Source organism: Amblyraja radiata, chromosome 17 (assembly GCF_010909765.2).
Source record: "Amblyraja radiata isolate CabotCenter1 chromosome 17, sAmbRad1.1.pri, whole genome shotgun sequence".
In the NCBI taxonomy this organism is placed as follows: Eukaryota; Metazoa; Chordata; class Chondrichthyes; order Rajiformes; family Rajidae; genus Amblyraja; species Amblyraja radiata.
Window position 1 is genome coordinate 13895842 of NC_045972.1, and position 26688 is coordinate 13922529.

General features: G+C 43.5%; 1 protein-coding gene across 2 annotated transcripts in view; it reads left to right on the top strand.

Annotated features, from left to right (window-relative positions):
- The window catches only part of hsd17b2 (hydroxysteroid 17-beta dehydrogenase 2), a 35335-nt gene that overhangs the window by 535 nt on the left and 8112 nt on the right, over positions 1–26688 (top strand). For both annotated transcript variants that reach the window (XM_033035772.1, XM_033035771.1), the window contains exons 2-3: positions 14338–14550; positions 21389–21574. In XM_033035772.1, coding sequence (XP_032891663.1) covers positions 14338–14550; positions 21389–21574 — 399 coding nt within the window. The remainder of the gene's footprint in view (positions 1–14337; positions 14551–21388; positions 21575–26688) is intronic.

Consider the following 26688-nt stretch of genomic DNA (forward strand, 5'->3'; position numbering starts at 1 on the left):
GAAGGGCGAGCGCAACCCTGATACAAGAGCGCTCTGTGATCACTGACATGCACGGGATTTTGTTTCCCCTTTTACATTATTTAGCTGTTGATTTAAACGATGTCTCCACATTCGGCCAAGCTAAGAACACAGTGAAGACTCGCGGAGTTGTCTCCCAGCCACAGACCCTGTAATGTCTGTACGTTCCTGTCATCTTCTCGGCACCTTTTCTTTTACATTTCTGTTCCATCCACCTCTAAAGTGTGATTGCAAAGTCTTCATCCGTATCTTTATTTTCAACTATTTTTTGATTTTTCAATTTGCTCATGGAGGGTGTGCTTAGGTGTGGCAATACTAGACAGGAATGTTTGTAAGATAAGAATTTCACTGTGCGTTTGCACTTAGGACGCGTGACAATATAAAACACACTGTAAAAGAAACAGGGTGGCACGGTGGCGCAGCGGCGGAGTTTTTTTTACAACGCCAGAGACCTGGATTCCACCCTGACTCTAGGTGCTGTCTGTAGTTTGTATGTTCTCCCCGTGACCGCGTGGGTTTTCTCCGGTAGCTCTGGTTTCAAGCAAGAGCTCGGGTTTCCTCCCATATTCCAAAGATGTATAGGTTTGTAAGTTAATTGGCTTTGGTAACATTTGGAAAGGATTCCCAGTGTGTAGGATAATGTTAGCGTACGTGGGCTGAAGATCCTATTTCCGTGCTCTATCTCTGAACTAAACGAAATATATATTATGTGTTAACAGTTTCCCGCATTATAAACTTTTTATTTTTCCAATTTAGGTAAACATGTGCGTTTTTATTTACTACTGAGCAACTGGGATAAAATGTAAAAGCAAAGGACTAGGTTTTGTTTACAGTCAAAATATATTTATGTTAAATATTTAAATTCAAGAGAGTTAGATATAGCTCTAAGGGCTAGGGGAATCGCGGGATATGGGGGAGAAAGCAGGAACGGAGTACTGATTTTGGCTGATCAACCATGATCATATTGAATAGCGGTGCTGGCTCGAAGGGCTGAATGGCCTACTCCTGCACCTATTTTCTATGTTTCTAAATTATAGAATAAAAATTGAGTCTGCTACAATTTGTACCCTCAGAGCCTGTGGAAATTTCACAGAGGTTTATATCAGTGCCCCAGGTCTTTGTCACTGATCAATGCATTTGGAGGCTTAAGAGATAGACATATATGTTTTCAATTGATGATACAATAATCATTTAACTATATCCAAGGTGGAATTAGCTACTTGACGACCACTCTTTGTCACAAATGTAGCAAGGAAGTCTGGATACAGATGGTCCTTGCTCTTGTTCCCTGTTAAACTAACACTCTGTCGAGAGACACACATTGATCTGATTACTGAGCATAATTCCAGTAGACCACCTCCCCCACTTTAAGTTTGCAACACCAAAAATATGTACAATTTAATGAAAAGCTGCATTCTCAAAGCACTCAAATGTAATGTTCCTTATGATTTAATTTTATTTTTAGCGTGTCTGTTATCAGAAATCACACTTCACTACCATAGCTGGCAAAATATGTAGGACGGAACTGCAGATATTAGTTTACACCGAAGATAGACACAAAATGCGGGTGTAACTCAACTGGACAGGCAGTCTCTCTGGATAGAAGGAATGGCTGACGTATCGGGTCTCCACCCATCCAGAGATGCTGTCTAACCGGCTGAGTGATTCCAACATGTTGTGTCTATCTTCGGTACTAGTTGGATGTGGTTTAGAAATCTGCATCTGTGCATTGTACCGCAACCTACCCTTGACACTTAAATAGTTTGCAGCAAGGTGTGACCATAGCTTATTTCTTGAATGGCAGATGGAGTATTGCTTGCTTAAACGTTTTCATACCAAGCTTGTTAAATAACATCTTTTAAATATAAATCTCAACTCAAAGTAGCTGCTTCTTGCCGAAGTTTATGTATTCGGCTAATCTTCTTTGCCTGCATTTCTAGAGCTTCTTCAGGCAGCTCATTCCAGATATGGGCTACCTTCTGTATGAAAAAAGTTGTCCCTGAGGTTCCTGAGTTGAATCTCTCACCTTAGCCTATGCCTTCTAGTTTTAGAATCCTTCGCCCTGGGAATAAGATTATAAGCGTTCAAGTTATACATGTCCTTCATGATCTGTACACTTCCATTTGGTCACCTCTCAGCCTACGCTCCAAAGAAAAAAATCCCAGCTCATCCAACCTTGGTGACATTCTGGTGAATCTCTAATTCATCCTTTCCAACCTAATGACAGATAATGCATTGCGAGAAAAAATAAATACTCCACAGGCATTTAAGATTTCTGGACTGGGAGCATTAGGTTTGGGAGAAGAATTCCAGGAAGGCATTGGTGTGAGATGAAGTTAAACATAAATCAAGATAAAACCATGGAGTTAATTTTCACTAAGGTGATGCTAAAGCATTCTACTATTACCTTTTAATTTCCGTACTCTTGCCATCTTGGAACGATCTCAGGACCGAAGTGATTGAAAGGTTGGTCAGAGTAAAAAACGTTTATGAATGCAAGAATCAGTTAATGCTAAAATTTAATTGCAGTAAAACTGATATCATGATGTGTCATTACTGGTAAACTGCTTTATTAAAAAAATCCAGTTTGTGTATTTTCAGGAAGAGGTTTTTTTAAAGGATTTCTTTCTAGCCTTTTGGGAATGAATCAAGGGTCAAGAGTCAGGAGTGTTTTATTGACACATGTTCCAGATAGAACAATGAAATTCTTACTTCTGCATATTGAATCAAGGCATCTCACAGAATGCACATTAATTGGCATAATCAATTGGCGCCATAATCTTGCAAAACCATTGTCACTAATCGATTCCATTGTCTAAAAGTCAAACATTTTTATCCCCCATGGACTGGGGTGGAAGATTGCAACCTTCATGTGGTCCGCCCTGTTTCGTCTAAAGCAATCAACTCAACGTGCACAAACAGAAGATCAAATAGAACAAGTTGACCTACAACTTTAGGCTGTGCACGCCACACGAAAGAAGATCCCCCGTGGACTCACCCCTCTCTGCTCAGTCACATCTAGTCCTTCATCTCTCCAGGATGGCTGTGATTCTTTGGTCTAACTTCTTAAATTCCACAAATTAAATCATAACATAATTGATGGCAAAGCTTTGTGAGGTGAGGACATAAACTCTGGTTCTCTCTTGCTAAACCTCTTTACTTCTCTGCCTAATTATCTTCCTTTAAGAAGCTCCTTAAATCCTGGATATTACCACTATTTCACTCACTGCCTGAAGATCTTATTCTAGGGCACTGTGCCAGTATGCCACTTGTCATATTGCTAATTATGAAGGCAAATAACAGAGGTGGAGCTACAATCAAATCATCCTTTATTAACGATACTCAACTAAACTAATAGCATCACTGTATATAGATACAAACATGTTTTAAGTTACACTAAATGCTATGTTCAGTTCTTAAAGTACTTAACTCACTTAAGCACTGCATTGATGCCCAAGTTCTACCAGAGAGGGTAATGTTTTCTCATTCATTGTCCAATTCCAAAATTTGGAACTTAATTGGGTTCCTGAAACCTTGTAACCATTACATCATTGTCTGAAAGATATGAATGTTACCATTAGCTAAACTCTGGCTATCTGATGGGGTAGGATGGAGGTATGGAGATGGGTGTTGGTGGGAGATGGGCATTGCTGGTACAAGAGAAGAGTTGGTGAAATGTGAAAAGAGCTGATGCCATTCTTACGGTTTGTGCAGAATCTTTCTCAACAGATGGGGACCAAAGCAAGTGTTACTAACGAGACAGTTTAATTTGCGTTATTTAATTTTCAGTTGACTGCTGCCAACTGTCATGATAAATTAATGATTAAGTTGCAGTTATAGAAGTTGTCAAGGGGCTACTTACTGAGCAGGGGTATCAGTGAAACAACAAAACACAACATGGTCACAACCTGATTCAGCTGTACAAATTTCAGCTATTTCATTTGGACAGCGACATAGTTCAGCTAACGTAAATAGATGTGCTCAGAATCCCTAACACAATGATTGTTAAACGGAAACCTAAAGGTAATGGATCTGGTTCCCACTTCAGGAACATCCAAAATAACGGCAGACAAGTGGTGCTAGAAATGAGTGGCACAGTGATGACATGTCTCTTCCATGTACAACTTCAATGTACTCGTCAAATGTCTTTTGAATATTATTTATTGTACCTGCCTCAACCACCTCCTCTGGCAGCTCATCCTTATAGGGATGGGTTGCACTTGAACCCGTGGGGGACCAATATCCTGGCGGGGAGATTTGCAAAGGCTACTGGAGAGACTTTAAACTAGAATGGTTGGGGGGAGGGACTCAAATAGAGAAAGCTAGTAGACAGTGTGTGAGGCAGGAGGCAGAGAAGGGAAGCACTCAGACCCAACATGTAGGGGAGAAAGAAGAAAAATATAATAAACAGAGAATAAGAGGTGGTGGGTTTCTTAAATGTGTGAGCAGAGAGACAGAGGGGTGTAAAATGAGGGTAGAAGCAACAGGTAGCAAGGTGGAAAGTAAAAGTGGCAGGCAGACAAATCCAGGGCAAAAATCAAAAAGGGCCACTTTTCAACATAATTGTATAATAGGTAAGAGTGTTGTAAAAACAAGCCTGAACGCTTTGTGTCTCAATTCAAGGAGCATTCGTAATAAGGTGGATGAGTTGAATGTGCAGATAGTTATTAATGAATATGATATAGTTGGGATCACAGAGTCATGGCTCCAGGGTGACTAAGGCTGGGAGCTGAACCTCCAGGGATATTCAATATTCAGGAGGGATAGACAGAAAGGAAAAGGAGGTGGGGTAGCGTTGCTGGTTAGAGAGGAGATTAACGCAATAGAAAGGAAGGACATTAGCTTGGAGGATGTGAAATCGATATGGGTAGAGCTGCGAAACACTAAGGGGCAGAAAACGCTAGTGGGAGTTGTGTACAGGCCACCTAACAGTAGTAGTGGAGTTGGGGATGGCATCAAACAGGAAATTAGAAATACGTGCAACAAAGGTAAAACAGTTATAATGGGTAACTTCAATCAACATATAGATTGGGTGAATCAAATTGGCAGGGGTGCTGAGGAAAAGGATTTCTTGGAATGTATGCGGGATAGTTTTCCAAACCAACATGTAGAGGAACCAACGAGAGAACAGGCTATTCTAGACTGGGTATTGAGTAATGAGGAAGGGTTAGTTAGCAGTCTTGTTGTGCGTGGCCCCTTGGGCAAGAGTGACCGTAATATGGGTGAGTTCTTCATTAGGATGGAGAGTGACATAATTAATTCAGGAACAAGGGTTCTGAACTTAAAGTAAGGTAACTTTGAGGGTATGAGACGTGAATTGGCCAAGATAGACTGGCAATTGATTCTTAAAGGGTTGACAGTGGATATGCAATGGAAGGCATTTAAAGACTGCATGGATGAACTACAACAATTGTTCATCCCAGTTTGGCAAAAGAATAAATCAGGGAAGGTAGTGCATTCGTGGATAACAAAGGAAAGCAGCCTACCAGAGGACTGGGAGAAATTCAGAGTCCAGCAGAGGACAAAGGGCTTAATTAGGAAAGGGAAAATAGATTATGAAAGAAAACTGGCAGGGAACATAAAAACTGACTGCAAAAGTTTTTATAGATATGTGAAGAGAAAAATATTAGTTAAAACAAATTGTAGGTCCCTTGCAGTCAGAACCAGGTGAATTGATCATGGGGAACAAGGACATGGCAGACCAATTGAATAACTACTTTGATTCTGTCTTCACTAAGGAAGACATAAATCAGAATCAGAATGCTTTATTGTCATTGCATGTGTCACATACAACGAGATTACTGTGTCTCTCCATTTAAAAGAACTTCAAACATTCACATACTCATACTTTTTACACTCCCTCCCTCCCCAAACCCACCCATGGATTCACATTTACATAAATTAACACTGTCTCCCACCCCCCCTCCTTCCCCATAACCCGCTCCCGAGACAGAGCTCAGTTCCAAGATTGCTGATGGGTAAAAGCTGTTCTTGAGTCTGGCAGTGCGTGACTTTAGCGACCTGTACCTTTTTCCTGAGGGCAGCAGTGTGAAAAGGCGGTGACAAGGATGTGTAATGTCTTTCACAATATTACAGGTCCTGCTGCGGCATCTGGAGTGGTAAATGTCCTCCAGAAGGGGTAGGAGGAGTCCAATGATACCCTGGGCAGTTTTTATCACCCTCTGGAGAGCTGCTCTGTCAGCTGCTTAACAGTTCCCAAACCAGGCAGTTATGCAGTAAGTCAGTATGCTTTCTACCGAACAGTGGTAGAAAGAATCCAGCAGTTTAGCAGACAGATGGGCCTTCCTCAGTGTTCTGCAGGAAATAATCTGCCGGAAATAGCAGGGGACCGGGGGTCAAATGAGATGGATGAACTGAGTTAAATCCAGGTTAGTCGGGAAGTGGTGTTAGGTAAATTGAATGGATTTAAGGCCGATAAATCCCCAGGGCCAGATAGGCTGCATCCCAGAGTACTTAAGGAAGTAGCCCCAGAAAGAGTGGATGCATTAGTGATAATTTTTAAAAACTCTTTAGATTCTGGAGTAGTTCCTGAGGATTAGAGGGTAGCTAATGTAACCCCACTTTTTAAAAAGGGAGGGAGAGAGAAAACGGGGAATTACAGACCAGTTAGTCTAACATCGGTAGTGGGGAAAATGCTAGTTATTAAAGATGGGATAGCAGCACATTTGTAAAGTGGTGAAATCATTGGACAAAGTCAGCATGGATTAATGAAAGGTAAATCATGTCTGACGAATCTTATAGAATTTTTCGAGGATTTAACTAGTAGAGTGGATAAGGGAGAACCAGTGGATGTGTTATATCTGGACTTTCAGAAGGCTTTCGACAAGGTCCCACATAAGAGATTAGTATGCAAACTTAAAGCACACGGTATTGGGGGTTCAGTATTGATGTGGATAGAGAACTGGCTGGCAGACAGGAAGCAAAGAGTAGGAGTAAACGGGTCCTTTTCAGAATGGCAGGCAGTGACTAGTGGGGTACCGCAAGGCTCAGTGCTGGGACCCCAGCTATTTACAATATATATTAATGATCTGGACGAGGGAATTGAATGCAATATCTCCACGTTTGCGGATGACACGAAGCTGGGGGGGGGGGGGGGGGGGGGGAGTGTTAGCTGTGAGGAGGATGCTAGGAGGCTGCAAGGTGACTTGGATAGGTTGGGTGAGTGGTCAAATGCATGGCAGATGCAGTATAATATGGATAAATGTGAGGTTATCCACTTTGGTGGCAAAAACAGGAAAGCAGACCTTTATCTGAATGGTTGCCGATAAGGAAAAGGGGAGATGCAACGAGACCTGGGTGTCACGGTACACCAGTCATTGAAAGTAGGCAAGCAGGTGCAGCAGGCAGTGAAGAAAGCGAATGGTATGTTAGCATTCATAGCAAAAGGATTTGAGTATAGGAGCAGGGAGGTTCTACTGCAGTTGTACAGGGTCTTGGTGAGACCACACCTGGAGTATTGCGTACAGTTTTGGTCTCCTAATCTGAGGAAAGACATTCTTGCCATAGAGGGAGTACAAAGAAGGTTAACCAGACTGATTCCTGGGATGTCAGGACTTTCATATGAAGAAAGACTGGATTGACTCGGCTTGTACTCGCTAGAATTTAGAAGATTGAGGGGGGATCTTATAGAAACGTACAAAATTCTTAAGGGGTTGGACAGGCTTGATGCAGGTAGATCGTTCCCGATGTTGGGGAAGCCCAGAACAAGGGGTCACAGTTTAAGGATAAGGAGGAAGTCCTTTAGGACCAAGATGAGGAAAACATTTTTCACACAGAGAGTGGTGAATCTGTGGAATTCTCTGCCACAGAAGGTAGTTGAGGCCAGTTCATTGGCTATATTTAAGAGAGAGTTAGATGTGGCCCTTGTTGCTAAATGGAGCAGGGGGTATGGAGAGAAGGCAGGTACAGGATACTGAGTTGGATGATCAGCCATGATCATATTGAATGGCGGTGCAGGCTCGAAGGGCCGAATGGCCTACTCCTGCACCTATTGTCTATGTTTCTACCCAGCTCCATCTGTGTGAAAAGGTTGCCCCTCAAGTTCCTATTAAATCTTTCTCCTCTCACCTTAAGTCTTTGTCCTTTGGTTGTTGATTCCCCTACTCTGGGTAAAAGGCTCTGTGCTTCCACTCTATCTAATCTTATATACCTCAATAAGATCACCGCTAAGCCTCCTGGGATTCAAGGAATAAAGTCATAGCCTTTCCCTATAACTGAGGCCCTCAAGTCTGGGCAACACTATGATTGCTGAAATTATCCACACAGGGCGATCATGGTGGCGCAGCGGTAGAGTTGCTGCCTTAAAGCGAATGCAGCGCAGGAGAACCGGGTTCGATCCCGACTACGGGTGCTGTCTGTACGGAGTTTGTACGTTCTCCCCATGACCTGCATGGGTTTTCGCCAAGATCTTCAGTTTCCTTCCACACTCTAAAGACGTACAGGTTTGTAGGTTAATTGGCTTGGTAAATGTAAAAATTGTCCCTAGTGGATGTAGAATGGTGTTAATGTGCGTGGATCGTTGGTCGGCATGGACCCGGTGGGCCTAATGGCCTGTTTCCTCACTCGATCTCTAAAACTAAAAAACTAAAGAAACATCTACAATTAAAATGCAGTCAATGCAGTCAATGTTCTTTGGGATATCCTGGAAGGTTCTACTTAATTGCTGAGTGAAACCGTGGTCTCTTTTTAAGAACTTATCTTAAATAGGAGTCTATTTCTTTAATGCACAATCAATCAGACGAATACAAATCATTTATTTAATTGCATGTTTATGCTTGGAATAGTATGATATTTTGTGTTATGCTGTAGAGTAGAAATTGCCCCATAGTTGTTTATGATATTTAAACAGATTTGCTGGTCACCCTAGTGCTGTAAGTGAAAGCAACATGAAGAGTGTGAATTTGAATTGTAAGGTCCCCAGGACAGTATTGCTGCATCTCCAGTAGTTAGGTTGTGCTGAAGACACTGTAACGTGCAGTCCAGTGTTCCCTATTGATGTGTTGCAAGTTGTTGTCATTCAGAGCTCACAGTACTGTCAGGTTTTAAGGTAGTTTACAAACAACATTCTTCCGAGGGAAGGCTGTCGAGTGAGTGTATGCTACAATGATTGTAGTAAGGTGGGAGAAACTTCCCAGAGGTTTCAGAGAAACCTGCATAGGACAGAGAAACTGTATAAACCAACAGAGCAGTGGTTCTTAACCTGGGGGTCAGGAATCCCATGGGGGGTTCGTTTGGGGCTTTACCGGGGGACATGAAGGGGTCATAAATAACATATCCATTTGTTAAGCCCATGTTTAGGAACCTAATGCCCATGTCCCACTTAGAAAATCTGAACGGAAACCTCTGGAGACTTTGCGCCCCACCCAAGGTTTCCGTGCGGTTCCCGGAGGTTGCAGGTGGTTGCTGGAGGTTGCAGGTAGTGGAAGCAGGTAGGGAGACTGACAAAAACCTCCGGGAACCACACGGAAACCTTGGGTGGGGCGCATAGTCTCCAGAGGTTTCCGTTCAGGTTTCCTAAGTGGGACAGGGGCATAATAACAAAGGTACATACCACTTACAGTATTTTGCTCGTGTATGCGTGTATGTATGCCAAAAAGGTTAAGAACCACTGCTCCAGAGCCACCGCCAAGCCAGTCCAGAGGCCCAGGACCACAGGCCAAGGAGGACCCGGAATGGAGGGCTGCAGAGAACTAAGGGGGCGGGGGGGGGGGGACTGGACTCAGCATGGGGGGGCGTCCAGAACTAATGGGGGTGGGGGGGGGGGGGTGGTGAAACCATTGGGGCAAAAAGGCTACTTTGGAACTTTGTCATGGCGACACTTTGTTTGCCTAAGTATGCAAAACATAGCATCTCACTGTGACAATAAATGTATCTCAATCTCAAGCAATAGTTTGCTGAGATGTCTCGAAAAGGATATGAGTGGAATGTCTGAATGTTTGCTCTTGAACAAGCCTGGAATGCAAGCAAGTCCCTGTACCTGCTTCTGTGGCCTGAGGGGAAAGTAGATTATTTTTTCCTCATATTGAGTGGGGAGAGAGGGTGACTTCCCCAATGCAGTGCACAGCAGCAAACGGTGAAATGTGGCCGAGATCAGAAGAGCAGCCAGGAATGATCCTGGGGCCTGGATGTTGAGAGAGTCTCAGCAAAGCCATCATGGAATATCGGCAAGATCATATCGGTGGCTGCAGAAGCTCAGAGGCCTCCCTGAGGAAAAACAATGCACTTTGGTTGTTAGTCATTTAAAATCGCAGCATCAGGGGAAATGTCAACTCATAGAGTTGGTAATGTCTGTTCTCCGAACAAGAGAGGGCTTTGAACTCAAAAAAGCAGTAAAATACTGGAAATGCTCAGCAGGTCAGGCAGCATGTGTTCAAACAGTGTTAATGTTTTGGGTCAAAGATCCTTCATCGGAACCCTTTAGGCATTCTGCCAGACCTCTCATATCCAAACATAACACCCAATGATTGATGAGCCAAACACCGCTCATCAACTGTACAATAATGACTGGGTGCCTTGCAATTGAAATTCACATTCTTTATGTAGCTTTCACGAACAGCTCTACGGTGACCAGCAATGCTGTTTTAACACCATGGCGCTGTTTTTAATATATTTATAGTGATCAGTTCCACAGCTTCCATGCGGCAGAGGCTAAAGTAATAACTGGCTCGGAACGTTGAAAGTCACAGTGCTACTTTCTTATGTCTGTAATCTTAGATATTTCCAATAATGCCAGGGGGAAGATTGTACTCAATGGTTGAGTGCAGAGGGACCTAGGATTACAAGCACATAGTTTCCTTGAAGGTCGACAAAAATGCTGGAGAAACTCAGCGGGTGAGGCAGCATCTATGGAGCGAAGGATTGGCGACGTTTCGGGTCGAGACCCTTCTTCAGACTTGAATAAAGTTTCCTTGAAAGTGACTTCACAGGTAGGCAGGGTGATGAAAATGCTAGTAAGGGCACTGAGACGTTAGTAAGGTAGACAGCACGCTAGTAAGGGCACTGAATATAGAAGTTGTGATGTTATGTTACAGTTGTACAAAGCGTTAGTGAGGCCACACTTGGAGTATAGTGATCAGTTTTAGGAAAAACTGGACTAAGTGGGACCCAAATGGATTCTTGGGATGGCAGCTCAGTCACTCAAGCCTGATGTGCTGGCAGCTCCCTCACGGCTATTCCTTGAAATTCCATTTCAAGCAGGGTGCAAGGCAACCAAATTCAAATGCAGTTTCTTACCATTTCAAGCAGGGTGCAAGGCCACCAAATTCAAGTGCAGTTTCTTACCACTTCATGCAGGGGGCAAGGCCACCAAATTCAAATGCAGTTTCTTACCATTTCAAGCAGGGTGCAAGGCCACCAAATTCAGGTGCAGTTTCTTACCATTTCAAGCAGGGTGCAAGGCCACCGAATTCAAGTGCAGTTTCCTACTACTTCAAGCAGGGTGCAAGGCCAACGAATTCAAGTGCAGTTTCATACCACTTCAAGCAGGGTGCAAAGCTACCAAATTCAAGTGCAGTTTCATACCATTTCAAGCAGAGTGCAAGGCCACCAAATTCAAGTGTGGTTTCATACAACTCCATGCAGGGTGCAAGTCCACCAAATTCAAGTGCAGTTTCATTCCACTTCAAGCAGGGTGCAAGTCCACCAATCTCAAATGCAGTTTCATACCACTTCAGGCAGGGTCCAAGTCCACCAAACTCAAGTGCAGCTTCATACTTTTCAAGCAGAGTGCAAGGCCACCAAATTCAAGTGCAGTTTCCTACCACTTCAAGCAGGGTGCAAGACCACCAAATTCAGGTGCAGTTTCCTACCACTTCAAGCAGGGTGCAAGGCCACCGAATTCAAGTGCAGTTTCCTACTACTTCAAGCAGGGTGCAAGGACATTGAATTCAAGTGCAGTTTCATACCATTTCAAGCAGGGTCCAATTCCACCAAACTCAAGTGCAGTTCATGCCACTTCAAGCAGGGTGCAATTCCACCAAACTCAAGTGCAGTTTCGTACCATTTCAAGCAGTGAGAAACCACCATAAAACCACACAAACCACCACATAAACACTCACAGTACCGTAGACATTCAGTGTGTTCAGTTGATTCACAGCTCAGACAGAGTTGTGACTTCTCCCTCCCCCATCTTGCAGAGACTGAGCCACACCCACACTTCTGGGTTTTATCATCCCTCCCCCTCCCACCAGAAGGGGCATGGCCTTCATGGCGTGATTGACAGGAGAGAGATTCTCAACATTTTTTTAAAATGAATAACACTTTTATTTTTCATTGATGGGAAGAACCCTCTGCATCTGATGAGCGGAGGGGGACTGAGTTAGATGGCCAAAAATCACAGCTGTAAGTGGTAGCGTTTTATCTAAAATCAATATACAGTGCAAACGGGAAGTTGTCAAGTTTAGACTTTTAATCATTTGCCATTTCAAACCAACCACCACCAACCATTTTCTGTGCTTTATTTCAAACCAACCACCACCAACCATTTGCTGTGCTTTATTTCAAACCAACCACCACCAACCATTTGCTGTGCTTTTTCAAACCAATCACATTTTCATTTTCAAACCATATTAAGGGCACTCAAGGTCAGTAAAACCACACTCACAATTTAGTTGACATGTGTTCAGTGTTATTCACAGCTCAGACTGAGAGACGTGACCCTCTCGCTCCCCCATCTTGCAGAGACTGACTGGGGCACTCAACACTTGCGGGTTTTTTCCCTCCGGAAGGGGCGTGACCTTCAGGAGAGAGCATCTCAACCTTTTTTAAACACTAATAACTCTTTTCTTTTTCATCGATGGGAAAAATTCTCTTGTCCTGCACAGCGGAAGGGGGCTGAGTAAAATGGCCAAAAATCATAGCCATAAGTGGCAGCGTTTTTCTAAAATCAATATACAGAACAACAGGAAGTGGTCAAGATCAGACTTTTAGTAATATAGATGTCATGAAGCTGGAATTAATGCAGAAAAGATTTACAAGGATGTTACCAGGATTCAAGGGATTGAATTCTAGCAAGAGTGGGCAGGCTAGGACTTTGTTTCTTTCAGCATTGGAGGGATGATCTTCTAGCAGTGTATAAAATCTTAAGGGGCACAGATGGGGGGGTTATGTCTATTTCTCAGGGTTGGGGAATTGAGTACTGTAGGGCATAGGTTTGTGAGAGGGGAAAGATTTAATTTTCCAACAGAGTATGGGTATGCATAAGGAACGAGCTGCCAGTGGAAGTGGTTGAGGCAGATGCAGTAACAACATTTAAAAGACATTGGGACAGGTATGTAGATAGGAAAGGTTTAGGGAATATGGATCAAACATGGGAAAATGAAACTAGTTTAGGTGGGCATCTTGGTCAGTTTGGATGAGTTGGGCCTAAAGGCCTGTTTCTGTGCTGTTCGATTCTATGACTATATCTCCAAGACAAACAGGTTGAACATGCATCAGCTTTTGTTTCCATATACTGTATCTATTTTCCTTCATCAGAGCTTGAATTGCTGAATACTTCCAATGTTTTCTATTTTTACTGAAGATTTCTAGCATCTGCAATTTTTAAAAGATTTATAAAAAGCTTTACAGGTAAGCTTTAAACCTATCTTTGTTGGGGCAGGTGGAATTCTGTTTATGGATGAAACCTCATGGTGAAGTCCAGAAAGTGTACATGAAGACTAGAGTTGAACAAGAGACATTGGGTATGGTTGGAGCTGGAATATCACATTAACCTTTGTCCCAAAAAAATTCTTTCTGTGTATTTTTCATCAAGAAATCCTTTGCCAATATATAGGACATTGTATATATGTTCTGAACGAGACTCAGATGTCACAATTACTCATAAGGTCATGTGTTGGGAGCAGAATTAGGCCATTCGGCCCATCAAGCTACTCCACCATTCAATCATGGCTGTTCAAAATGTGTAAGAAGGAACTGCAGATGCTGGTTTAAATTGAAGATGGACACAAAAAGCTGGAGTAACTCAGCAGGACAGGCAGGCGTTTCAGGTTGAAGAAGGGTCTCGACCCGAAACGTCACCCATTCCTTCTCTCCAGAGATGCTGCCTGTCCCGCTGAGTTACTCCAGCTTTTTGTGTCTATAATCATGGCTGATCTATATCCCCCTCCTAATCCATTCTCCCGCCATCTCCCCATAACTCCTGACACTCTTGGTTATTCATCTCAGAGGAAGCTTTCCTGATACTTTTCCTTTGAAGTCCTTTTTTTCCCTTGTATGTTATTTCTGAAAGCTGGTGTCTCCAGTGCACAAGCCCTGCTTCCTGTAGAATTCACAATATGCCTTGTTTCTGTCATAAAACAGGATGTGATTCTGGATTTGGTCATGCACTGGCAAAATACCTCGATAAACTGGGCTTCACTGTGTTTGCTGGAGTTCTGTACCTCGATGGGCCTGGTGCTCAGGATCTGAAAATGTGCGGGTCAGACAGGCTCACTGTGCTCCAGCTGGATGTTACAAGTTCGGAGCAGATTGCTGAAACCTTTGAGCATGTAAAAGCTCAGCTGAAGAACCGAGGTAAGTGACGAATATATTTTCAAATCAAATTCTGGGTTTGGCCACACTGATATGTCACTGTGTGTTAGTACCTCCACCAATGTAAAGCACTTTGGCCAACGAGAGCTGTTTTTTAAATGTGCTATAGAAATAAAAGTGACTTGACTTGACTTGACTTGGCTACAATTCAACATTTCTCTGCATTTCCATAGTTTTAATGCAGGCTTTGTTCCAAGTCACCATGTTCATGAGATTTGCACTTGCTTTAGTTTAGTTGAGAGATACAGCGCGGAAACAGGCCCACCGAGTCAGCGCCGACCAGCGTTCCCCGCCACGAACACTATCCTACACATTCTACAGACAATTGACAATTTTGCCAAGCCAATTAACCTACAAACCTGTACTTCTTTGGAGTGTAGGAGATAATCGGTGATCCCGGAGAAAACCCAAGCAGGACACGCGGTGAATGTGGAAAGTCGGTACTGACAGCACCCGTAGTCAGGATTGAACCCAGCTCTGGCGCTGTAAGGCTGTAAAGCAGCAATTCTACCACTGCGCCGCTGTGCCGCCCACTGCCCACTTGCCTTCAGATACATTTTTAAATTGGATTGGAAAGAAATACGTGGAACTACAAATTGTGGTATTGTAAATTGGATGTGGAAGGATCATAAGTACTGAGGAGTTTGAATCGCTGTGTCTCTCTCTCGCCTGACACTCATTCTGAAGAAGGGTCTCGACTCCCATTCCTTCGGTCTAGCGATGCTGCCTGTCCCGCTGAGTTACTCCAGCATTTTCTGTCTATCTTCAGTTTATATTTTAACGGCCTCATGAAAATAAATCCTTTCACATTCAATTTGTAGTTCCATAGAAACATAGCCCCTGGTTCTGGACTCGCCCAAAATAGGGAACATTTTTCCTGCATCTAGCTTGTTCAGTCCATTTATAATTTTATATGTTTCTATAAGATACCCCCTCATCCTTCTAAACTCCAGTGAATACAAGCCTAGTCTTTTCAATCTTTCCTCATATGCCAGTCCCGCCATCCCAGGGATCAATCTCGTGAACCTACGCTGCACTGCCTCAATCACAAGGATGTCCTTCCTCAAATTAGGAGACCAAAACTGTACACAATACTCCAGATGTGGTCTCACCAGAGCCCGATACAACTGCAGAAGAACCTCTCTACTCCTATACTGAAATCCTCTTGTTATGAAGGCCAACATTCCATTAGCTTTCTTCACTGCCTGTTGTACCTACATGCCAACTTTCAGTGACCGGTGTACAAGGCCACACAGGTCTCGCTGTACTTCCCCCTTACCTAACCTAACCCCGTTGAGATAATGATCTGTCACCTTGTTTTTGCCGCCAAAGTGGATAACCTCACATTTATCTATATTATACTGCATCTGCCACGCATCTGCCCACTCACTCAACCTGTCCAGGTTTCCCTGCAACCTCTTAACATCCTCTTCACAGTTCACACTGCCACCCAGCTTTGTGTCATCCGCAAACTTGCTAGTGTTGCTCCTAATTCCCTCTTCCAAATCATTAATATATATGGTAAACAGTTGCGGCCCCAACACCGAGCCTTGCGGCACTCCACTCGCCACTGCCTGCCATTCTGAAAAGGACCCGTTCACTCCTACTCTTTGCTTCCGGTCCGCCAACCAAATTTTCTATCCATGTCAACACCCTACCCCCAATACCATGTGCTCTGATTTTAGTCACCAGTCTCCTGTGCGGGATCTTATCAAAGGCTTTCTGAAAGCCTAGATACACTACATCCAATGGCACCCCTTCATCCATTTTATTTGTCACATCCTCAAAAAATTCCAGAAGATTAGTCAAGCACGATTTCCCTTTCATAAATCCATGTTGACTTGGACTAATCCTTTTACTGCTATCCAAATACCCCATTATTACCTCTTTAATAATTGACCAGCATCTTTCCCACCACCGAAGTCAGGCTAACTGGTCTGTAATTCCCCGTTTTCTCTCTCGCTCCTTTCTTGAAAAGTGGGATAACATTAGCTATCCTCCAATCCACAGGGACTGATCCTGAATCTATTGAACATTGGAAAATATTCACCAATGCATCCACTATTTCTAGAGCCACCTCCCTGAGGACCCTGGGATGCAGACCATCTGGCCCAGGGGATTTATCATCGTTCAGTCCCATTAGCCTACCCAATACTATTTTTTGCCTAATGAAAATTTATTTCAGTTCCTCTACCCCCTTAGATCCTCTGTCCTCCAGTACATCTGGGAGATTGTTTGTGTCTTCCTTAGTGAAGACAGATCCGAAGTACCTATTCAACTCTTCTGCCATTTCCTTGTTGCCCATAATAATTTCACCCGTGTCTGCCTTCAAGGGACCCACATTTGACTTTGCTACTCTTTTTCCCTTAACATATCTAAAGAAGCTTTTACTGTCCTTTATATTCCTGGCCAGCTTCCCTTCGTACTTCATCTTTTCAGCCCGTATTGCCCGTTTTGTTTCCTTCTGTTGTCCTATGAAAGTTTCCCAATCTTCTGGCTTCCGGCTACTCTTTGCTGTGTTATACATCTTTTCTTTTAGTTTTATTCTATCCCTAACTTCTCTTGTCAGCCATGGTTGCCTCCTACTCCCCTTAGAATCTTTCTTCCTTTTAGGAATGAAATGATCCTGCGTCTTCCGGATTATGCCCAAAAATTCCTGCCATTGCTGTTCCACCATCATTCCTGCTGGGATCCCTTTCCAGTCTACCTTGGCCAGCTCCCCCCTCATGCCTTCATAGTCCCCTTTGTTCAACTGCATCACTGCCACTTCCGATTTAACATTCTCCTTCTCAAATTGCAGATTAAAACTAATCATATTATGATCACTACCTCCAAGCGGTTCCTTTACCTCGAGTTCTCTTATCATATCTGGTTCATTGGACAACACTAAATCCAGAATTGCCTTTTCGCTGGTCGGCTCCATTACAAGTTGCTCTAAGAATCCATCTCGGAGGCATTCTACAAACTCTCTTTCTTGGGGTCCTGAACCAACCTGATTTTCCCAGTCTACCTGCATATTGAAATCCCCCATCACCACAGTGGCATTACCTTTGTTACATGCCAGTTTTAACTCCTGCTGCAACTTACACCCTACATCCGGGCTACTATTTGGGGGTCTGTAAATAACACCAATTAGTGTCTTCTTGCCTTTACAATTTCTCAACTCAATCCCCAGTGACTCTACCTCGTCAGTCCCTATGTCTTCCCTCGCAAGGGACTGAATTCCCTCCCTCACCAGCAGAGCTCGCCCCCTCCTCTGCCCACCAGCCTGTCCTTTCTATAGGATGTATAGCCCTAAATATTAAGTTCCCAGGCCCGATCCTCCTGCAGCCACGTCTCAGTAATCCCCACAATGTCATATCTACCAACCTCTAACTGAGCCTCTAGCTCATCTACTTTATTTCTTATACTTCGCGCATTCATATACAATACTTTTAATTCCTTACGCATCTCACCTTTCACATCGATCCCTATTACACTTGGCCATCCACGTGTTTCTTTCCAAACTCTTTAATACAATGGAAATTAGAATCACATGAAACATTTGATTAAAACAACTTTTGGAAAAAAAGTTTGAATCTCAGAGAAAACCGACTGTTATTGTCTGCTCTTGCAGACTATGACTGTCTGCAGCTTTCCAGTGTGTAATAATTATCTTCTAATATTTAAAAATATTTATTTATTTTAAAAATAAGTATTTTTTAAACTCATGGACTTTAATAAAGTATCAAAAATAATGACTGGTTCTAATAACTGTGGTTAATTGACAACACCATTTGAAACATCTTGAATTAGCACTTTAACAGTTTCATTCAGATCATTGTCACAAAATATGGGCAGCCAGGGCACAACTACATTTGCATAGTACAGGTGTGGTAAACTGAATATTAACACCTAACCTGAAAGTATAACTATTGAAAATCGAGTGAATTAAAGCGACTCTACCACCCTTGGGATATTATATATATGTATACCCGAGGTGTACAATATATTGTATGTATGGGATGGAACTGCAGATGCTAGGTTACACCGAAGAAAGACACAAAATGCTGGAGTAACTCAAAAGCTCAGAAATCATCTCTGGAGAGAAAGAATGGGTTAAGTTTTTGGGTTGAGACCTTTCTTCAGACTATATACAGTGTAGTGTAGTACACTTTATATATATGTGTGTGTGTGTGTGTGTGTGTGAAAATATATACCATTCGATCTGTGACTGATGCTACCATGAATCACAAGGGCTTGAGGTCAACACCAGCCATAGGGCACAATCACCTGCATCTGTGCAGCTTGCCATAGAGAATATCTTTAAAAGCAAATGCCCTATTCCATAAAATCAATGTGTGAACGGCACGTTGACCTATTTCTCATGGGTCAGGACGCGAGCTCGATTCCCTCGTTAAATTATTCTTGGTTGCAATCGTGCCCCCTCTGATCCACATCCACACGTTGTTTGGCACAGTGACCTGAAATGGTTGTGCAAATTCATGCGTTATAATGATTTCATTTGCTGATCATAAACCCCTGAAAATTTCTGAGGAGTAAATTTGTCCCATTTACTTGTGGAAATGTATTAAAACACACTGCATTTGAACATTGAAGAACATTTTATAACCAATTTATAACATAGTCCTTAAAGCCAGTAGCTACAGGCAACTGTTCCTTCACAGTGCACAACTTACTAAACATTGCATGAAGATCACATTTGCAAAGGTATCAAATTTGAGTGGGAATAATGGGAGTCATTACTTCATTCTGCATTAGTTATTCAACTCATTATGCTAATTCGGTTTCAGCAGAATAGTTCATAATGAGAAGTCCATAACTTTAGGCTTTCCTCCTTTGCACATTAAAGAGATTTGCATTTTTAATGTGAATCCAAATGAGTTTAAATCTAGCAATGTTAATTTAAGTCTGGGCATCCATTTTAAAAACCTGTAAAATTACTGAAACAATTTATAGCTTCGGGGAGTACAACATTTAACCTGGCGTATGTGATTGAAGTAATTAATATGACAAATCAAACCCATAACGTAAACTACATCAGAGGTGTTAGTAACTTGTGTCCGACTGATCAGAGAATACTGACAGTTAAATAGTTTTTTGTTATGAACTCATATCAATTGCCAAAAAGCACCTGCCACCCACCTCAAGGCACAACAGTTCAGAAACTTGTGGTGTCAGACTGCCATGTTTCTAAAACTTGTTACTCTACATTAGTCGACTGGAGATCAGTGCATCAGGCTGGGCAGAATATTCCATCCTACAAGTTTATGTGACCAACTTAAAAATGAGGGTAGATAAAAATGCTGGAGAAACTCAGCGGGTGAGGCAACATCTATGGAGAAAAGGAATAGGCGACGTTTTGGGTCGAGACCCTTCTTCAGTCTGATGTTGGGGGGGGGCGGGAAAATGAAAGGAAGAGGCGGAGACAGTCGGCTTGTGGGAGAGCTGGGAAGAGCTGGACGAATGCGGCTCTCTCCATTACTGAAAATTATTCCATGAGCTGCTTCTTTTAGATAAGATCTTTCTTCCCCTCTGCACTCCACTGTTGCGCCACCAGATTAGTTTAGATTAGAGAGACAGCATGGAAACTGGCCATTCGGCCCACCGAGTCCACGTTGACCATTGATCACACTGGTTCTATGCTATCTCACTCTCACATCCACTCCCTACGCATTGGGGGCAATTTACAGAGGCCAGTTATCTACGAACCTGCATGTTTTTGGGATATGGGAGGAAAACAGAGCACCCGGAAATACCAACAAACATGAATATTAACTGTGTTTCTCCCTTCACAGTAGCAGCCTGACCTGCTAACTATTCCAACTATTTTCACATTTCAGTTGCTGCTTTTGATATCCTCCTTTTCTTCATACTTTCTTTTCAGTTTCTGTGAATTACATCTCTGTAGCTTCATAAGTTCATGTCATAGAACCAGAATTAGGCCATTCAATCATGGCTAATCTATCTTTCCCTCTCAACCCTATTCTCCTGCCTTCTCCCCATAACCTTTGACACCCATACTAATGAAGAATCTGTCAATCTGCTTTGTGACTTGGCCTCCACAGCCATCAGTGGCAATTCCACTGTTTCACCCTCCCTCTGACTAAAGAAATTCCTCCTCATCTCCTTTCTAAGGGTACATATTTTTATTCTGAGGCTGTCTCTTCTGATCCTAGACTCTGCCACTATTGGTAACATCCATTCCACATCCACTCTAGCCAGACCTGAAAAGCAATGGAAGTTGAGCATGGATTTCTTTAATTTTAAGGCTGACGCAATCTGGAAGTGCTGACAAATCCATTTGTGTGAGCAATCGCAGGAGTGATAACTCTGCAGTGATTACATACTCATTAAAGCCTCACACTTCATTTTTTCTTTAACCTTATTGCACACACTTTATTTCCATTGAGTTTCCACCCTTCTGGCTTTTTTTCCACCAACATCGTGTTACCAAGAGCCCCTCAGTCATAAAGGAATTGACTGTTAATGTGCAACTGTGTAAAGCAGCATTCCAAAATATAAATTCAGCACCATTAATTTTTATCTACAAACCTGTACATCTTTGGATATGTGAAAGGAAACCAGAGCACACGGAGAAAACCTACACACGTCACAGGGAGAACGTACAAACTCCGTACAGACAGCACTCATAGTCAGGATCAGACCCGGGTGTCTGGCACTGTAAGGCAGCAAATCTATCGCTGCGCCACTGTGCTGCCACTTTTGTGCTGTACTTTTCTATGTTTAATGTACCATGTTCCAGATAAAGCTGTTGCAAGGCTATTTTGTTTTCTGAAGCATGCTCCTTTATTTTCAGGACTTTGGGGTATCGTGAACAATGCGGGGGTGCTGGAATTTGTTGCTGATGCGGAACTTCTACCCATGAATATTTTCAAACACTGCATGGCGGTGAACTTCTTTGGGGCTGTGGAAGTCACCAAAATATTCCTTCCACTACTTCGCCAAGCCAAAGGCAGGCTTGTTAACGTCACAAGCGTTGCAGGTATGAGCCAACTTCATTATTTTGGGGGGGGGGTTTACTCCCGAGACCTTCGGTTTCCTCCCATACTCCAAAGATGTGCAGGTTTGTTGGTTAATTGGCTTGGCATGAATGTAAAATTGTCCCTAGAGTATGTAGCATAGTGTTAGTGTGTGTGGATCGCTGGTCAGTGCAGACTCGGTGGGCCGAAGAGCCTGTTTCTGTTCTGCATCTCTAAACTAAACTAAACTAAACTAAATTAATTACACCATGTACTCAAGACACACGACCCACCCAGTTTTCCTTGTTTGCTGTGCTTCTCCCACAATAAGCAAATGCTAATATAGTTAATTAGAAAGCAATATTGTTAAGATGTCAATGCATGTTCTTAAGAAAATGTGAAGTATGTATATATGTAAGACCTATTTTGATTGGTATAATGCTTGGCATAACCTTGTAGTTTGCTAAATTACAGAGAAAAATTAAGCACGTGCATCAAGCTTTGATTCCGGTTTTTGATTTGATTACAACCATACAATTAATAGTTTCCCTTAACTGGAGAAGGGGAAAAAAAGTAAATCCAGTTGATTTCAGCTTCTCGGGATGGAGGCAATTATGATTTGTTTTTCATGGTGATAAGTATAATGAGACATCACAAATGAAGTTCAGGTGCATTGATTGACTTGGTATAATGTGTTATGCTATTTACATAAAATGGTAAGCTATATATTACTGATTGCTTGACCCTGTAAGGTTTTCTAGTGCAGCCTACAAAGCTCAGTCAAGGTTTTTTTTTGCTGATGCTGGTGTCAAGGAAGCCTTGCACCCCAGTTTGCAGTTATCCATTGCACCATCTGTGAGTTATGCATGATTCACTACACACTTTTCCATACCTCACCTTAGAGCCAACAAGTCGATCACTATTCATGCTCCCATCTGGGTGGCACACTGGTGCAGCTGGTAGAGCTGCTGCCTCACAGCACCAAAGATCTGGGTTCGATCCTGACATCAGGTGCTGTCTGTGTGGAGTTTGCACTGGGACCTTGTGGATTTCCTCCAGGTGCTCCGGTTTCCTCCCACATCAAAATTGTAGGTTAATTGCCTCTGCAAATTGCCCCCAGTGTGTTGGAAGTGGGAAAATGCGATAACATAGAACTAGTATGAATGAATGATCAATGTTCGGCGCAGATTCAGTGGGCCGAAGAGCCTGTTCCATTCTGTATATCTACACTAAACTAAATCAATAAAATAGCCCTTCACAAAAGTTGTCTTTCCTTAAACTTCAAATATTTTTAAATATTGATAGGCTTCAATATAATATTTGGTAGATGTACATATACATTTTGTACTGGATAAATGGACGCATCAATTCATCAAATGTGTCATAAGCAATATAAACATGAAAGACTGTTTACAAAAAGGCATTGATATCCCCTGATCCTACCCACCTCTTACATTTGTTTTAGCTATAAAGAATTCAAGGAATGCAGCATCAATGTTTTTTTTAAATTTCTACATTGTTAAAATGTAAGTGTGGCTCTCTGATCAGCATTTTAACAGTGAATGTCAAATTAATTAGTTTCACATTAGAATAGTTCTATAGGTGATGACCGTCTCCTTTAGAAAAATTAAGTGAGGCCGCAAAGATGTGATTTGAATATTAGACTTTTTCAAATGTAAATTCTTCTCAATTTGCATGGAATTTACATCACACAGCTCATCCAATCTGCATCAGTATCAATTTCAAGCATTCTTGCCTCACCATTTAACCAGGGTTGCCAACTCTCACGCTTTGAGCGTGAGACTCACGCCCTCAAGCAAACTCTCACGCCCTCACGCTCATCAGAAATTTCTCACGCTCAGTGGTGAGAAATTTTGTGAACAACGAAAATTCCAAAACTCGGATAAACTGCATGGTCCGCGGGTGTTGGAGAGCAGGGGCTGCGGGAGCGATGGGAGCAGAACCAGCAGCGGGAACAGATGCGGGGAGCCGGGATGGACGAGTGTTTTCCGGGGCCAGCATGTCGCTCGCTGCAGCTCTGGCCATGGAGCGCTCCGGTCAGTGCATGTCCCGGGCGTCGGAGGCGTCGGAAGCGTTGTGTCGCTGCCGCTGCCGCGAGAGTCTCTGTGTCGAAGGGACAGACTCTCAAAGGGAGGTGGAGAGAGAGAGAGGGGTAGGAGACAGGGAGACAGGGGGAAGAGAGAGAGGGGGGTGAGAGGAGAGAGAGGAGAGAGACGGGGGGGGTGAATGGAGAGAGAGAAGAGGAAGGGGGGAGGGAGAGAGGGGAGAGAGAGGTAGGGGAGAGTGAGGTGGGAGAGAGGGGGAAGAGAGAGGGGTGGTAAAAGAGAGAGGGGGAAGAGGAGAGAGGGGAAAGAGAGAGATAGGGGGCAAAGAAAAAGAGATAGAGACAGAGGAGAAAGAGAGGGGAGGGAGGGCAAGGGGAAGAGTGAGGTAGGAGGGAGAAATGGGGAAGAGAGGAGGAGGGAGGGGGGAAGAGAGAGAGGTGAGAGTGTGTGGAGAGGGAGAGAGAGGGTGAGATAGAGATGGAGGGAGAAAGAGGTTGGAGGGAAGCGAGGGGGAGAGAGAGGAGAGAGAGGGGGGAGAGAGAAGAAAGAGAGGGGGAGAGAGAGAGGAGGAGAGAGAGTTAGGGGAAAGAGAGGGGAGAGAGAGTTAGGGGAAAGAGGGGTGAGAGAGGGAGAGGGGGGAGAGAGAGGAGAGAGGGGACGAGAGAGGGGAAGAGTAAGGTGGGAGGGAGAGAGGGAGGAAAGAGAGGGGGAAGAGAGGGGGGAGAGAGGGGGGAGAGAGAGAGAGGGGGGAGGGAGAAGAGAGGGAAGGGGAGAGAGTGAGAGTGCGAGACAGGGGAGAGAGAGGGGGTGAGAGGAGAGACAGAGAGGGAGAGAGGAGAGAGAGAGAAGGGAAAGAGAGGGGGAGGGGATAGATAGAGGGGGAGAGAGAGAGAGGGGGGTTGAGAGGAGAGAGCGGAAGAGAGTGGGGAGAGAGAGAGAGTCTCTGTGCCAAATTCGCCCAGGTGACTGGCATGGATCAGGCTGCGGCTCGGTGCATCCTGGAGGACAACCAGTGGCTGCTGGAAGTAAGTACCAAGCACTGGGTAGAAACGGTGGAAGATAGTGGACTTCAAATGGGGGTGGTTGGTGAAAGCATCCTGCTTGCCTGCCAGATTTTCACTTACTGTTACTGCAGGAAAAATGTTCCCGATGTTGGGGGCGTTCAGAACCATCGGTCACAGTTTAAGAATAAAGGGGGTGGGGGGGGCAGTTAGGACTGAGATGAGGACAAACTTTCTTCACGTAGAGAGTTGTGAATCTGTGGAATTCTCTGCCACAGAAGGCGGTGCAGGCCAATTCACTGGATGTTTTCAAGAGAGAGTTACATTTAGTTCTTGGGGCTAACGACATCAAGGGATATGGGGAAAAAACAGGAAAGAGGTACTGATTTTAGATGAATAGCCATGATCATATTGAATGGCAGTGCTGGCTCGAAGGGCCGAATGGCCTATTCCTGCACCTATTTTCTATGTTTCTATGCTTGAGTATATAGCAATAAAACTCGATCACTTGATTTTGAAGCATTCATGCATGGTGGAGGTATAATGTAGTCATAGAGTGATACAGTGTGAAAACGGGCCCTTCGGCGCAACTTGCCCACACCCGCCAACATGTCCCAGCTACGCCACCTGCTTTTGGTCCATACCTCCAAACCTGTCCTATCCATGTATCAGTCTAACTTTTTCTTAAATGTTGGGATGGTCCCTGCCTCAACTACCTCCTCTGGCAGCTTGTTCCATACACCCAACACCCTTTGTGTGGATAAAGTTATCCCTTAAAAAGTTACCTCTTAAAAATACTTCATACAAAAAACATTGAAATCATACTTCTAGTGCACTAAAACATGATTTTAATACATCAAATTTCAAAAAGTTCCTACCCTTCTTCCACACCCTCTCCCCACTCGGTTGCTCCACTCCCTCACCGGGTACCCCCAAGGCCAGTGATCAGTGATCGCACAGCCTCCCCCTTTCAAAAACGCTCCAATCCAATTTAAAGCATATATATTGCATTCAAGTGTGAGTTATAAGACTCGCTACAGTATGCACCATGTTGCACAATTTCAAGCTGAAAAATGCAAATGTTCCAATGGGAGGGGGCACTCTCCTCCCACGACCCCCCTAACCCCCCCGGTCGCGATGCTCCCTCGGGCTTGGTCTCTCGCAAATTTCTCACTCCCAACTCTCACCCAATGTTGGCAGCCCTGATTTAACCCGATGGGTCACAATATACGGTCGGAAATGTGCCTGTTACTATAATGAAAATATTTTTTAAAACTGCAGATGCTGAGAATCTGAAATAAAAACAGAAAGTGGTGGAAATACTCATCCTTCTTCCCCGTGGCTATCAAACTTTACAACCCCTCCCTCTTCTGCCATGGGGTAGAGTGAGACTGACTCCCACGCCCTCTACCCTCCCCAATCTTTGCACATCCCCCAAGCCCTTCCACTCGTCACTTTAATTTCATGTTTCATGTATTTTGTGTTTTTATGACTGTTGGCAAATCAATTTCCCTCCCTCCTGGGATAAATAAAGTTCTGTCGTATCGTACGTCAGGCAAATGTTGAAGAAAGAGGAACAGTCAATATTTCAGGACTGAGATCCTTCAACAGATTGGGAAAAAGAGAGTTGCAAGTCATTTTTCAGTAAGAGCAAAGATTGCAGAGGGATGTGCAGAATGAACGGGAATGTCTTTGATAGAAGGAAACAAAATGGCCCAATAGAGATTGTTATCAGCACGTTACGCATCTAGGGCTGTGTGATGAGTTAAAGTGGTAGCACGTACCCTGCAGACTAAATTTATGCAAAAAGGGTCTTGACCCCAAATGCCAAGACTGAAGAAGGGACTCCACCCAAAACGTCACCCATTCCTTCTATCCAGTGATGCTGCCTGTCCTGCTGAACTACTCCAGTATTTTGTGTCTATCTTTTGTGTAAACTAGCTTCTGCAGTTCCTTCCTGCAGACTAGATTTATGCATGTAGGATAAGAAAATAAAAACAGAACATTGAAAGTGCTGGAAAAGCTGAGTAGGTTAATCACCAAATGTGGAAAGAGCAATAGTCAAATCAA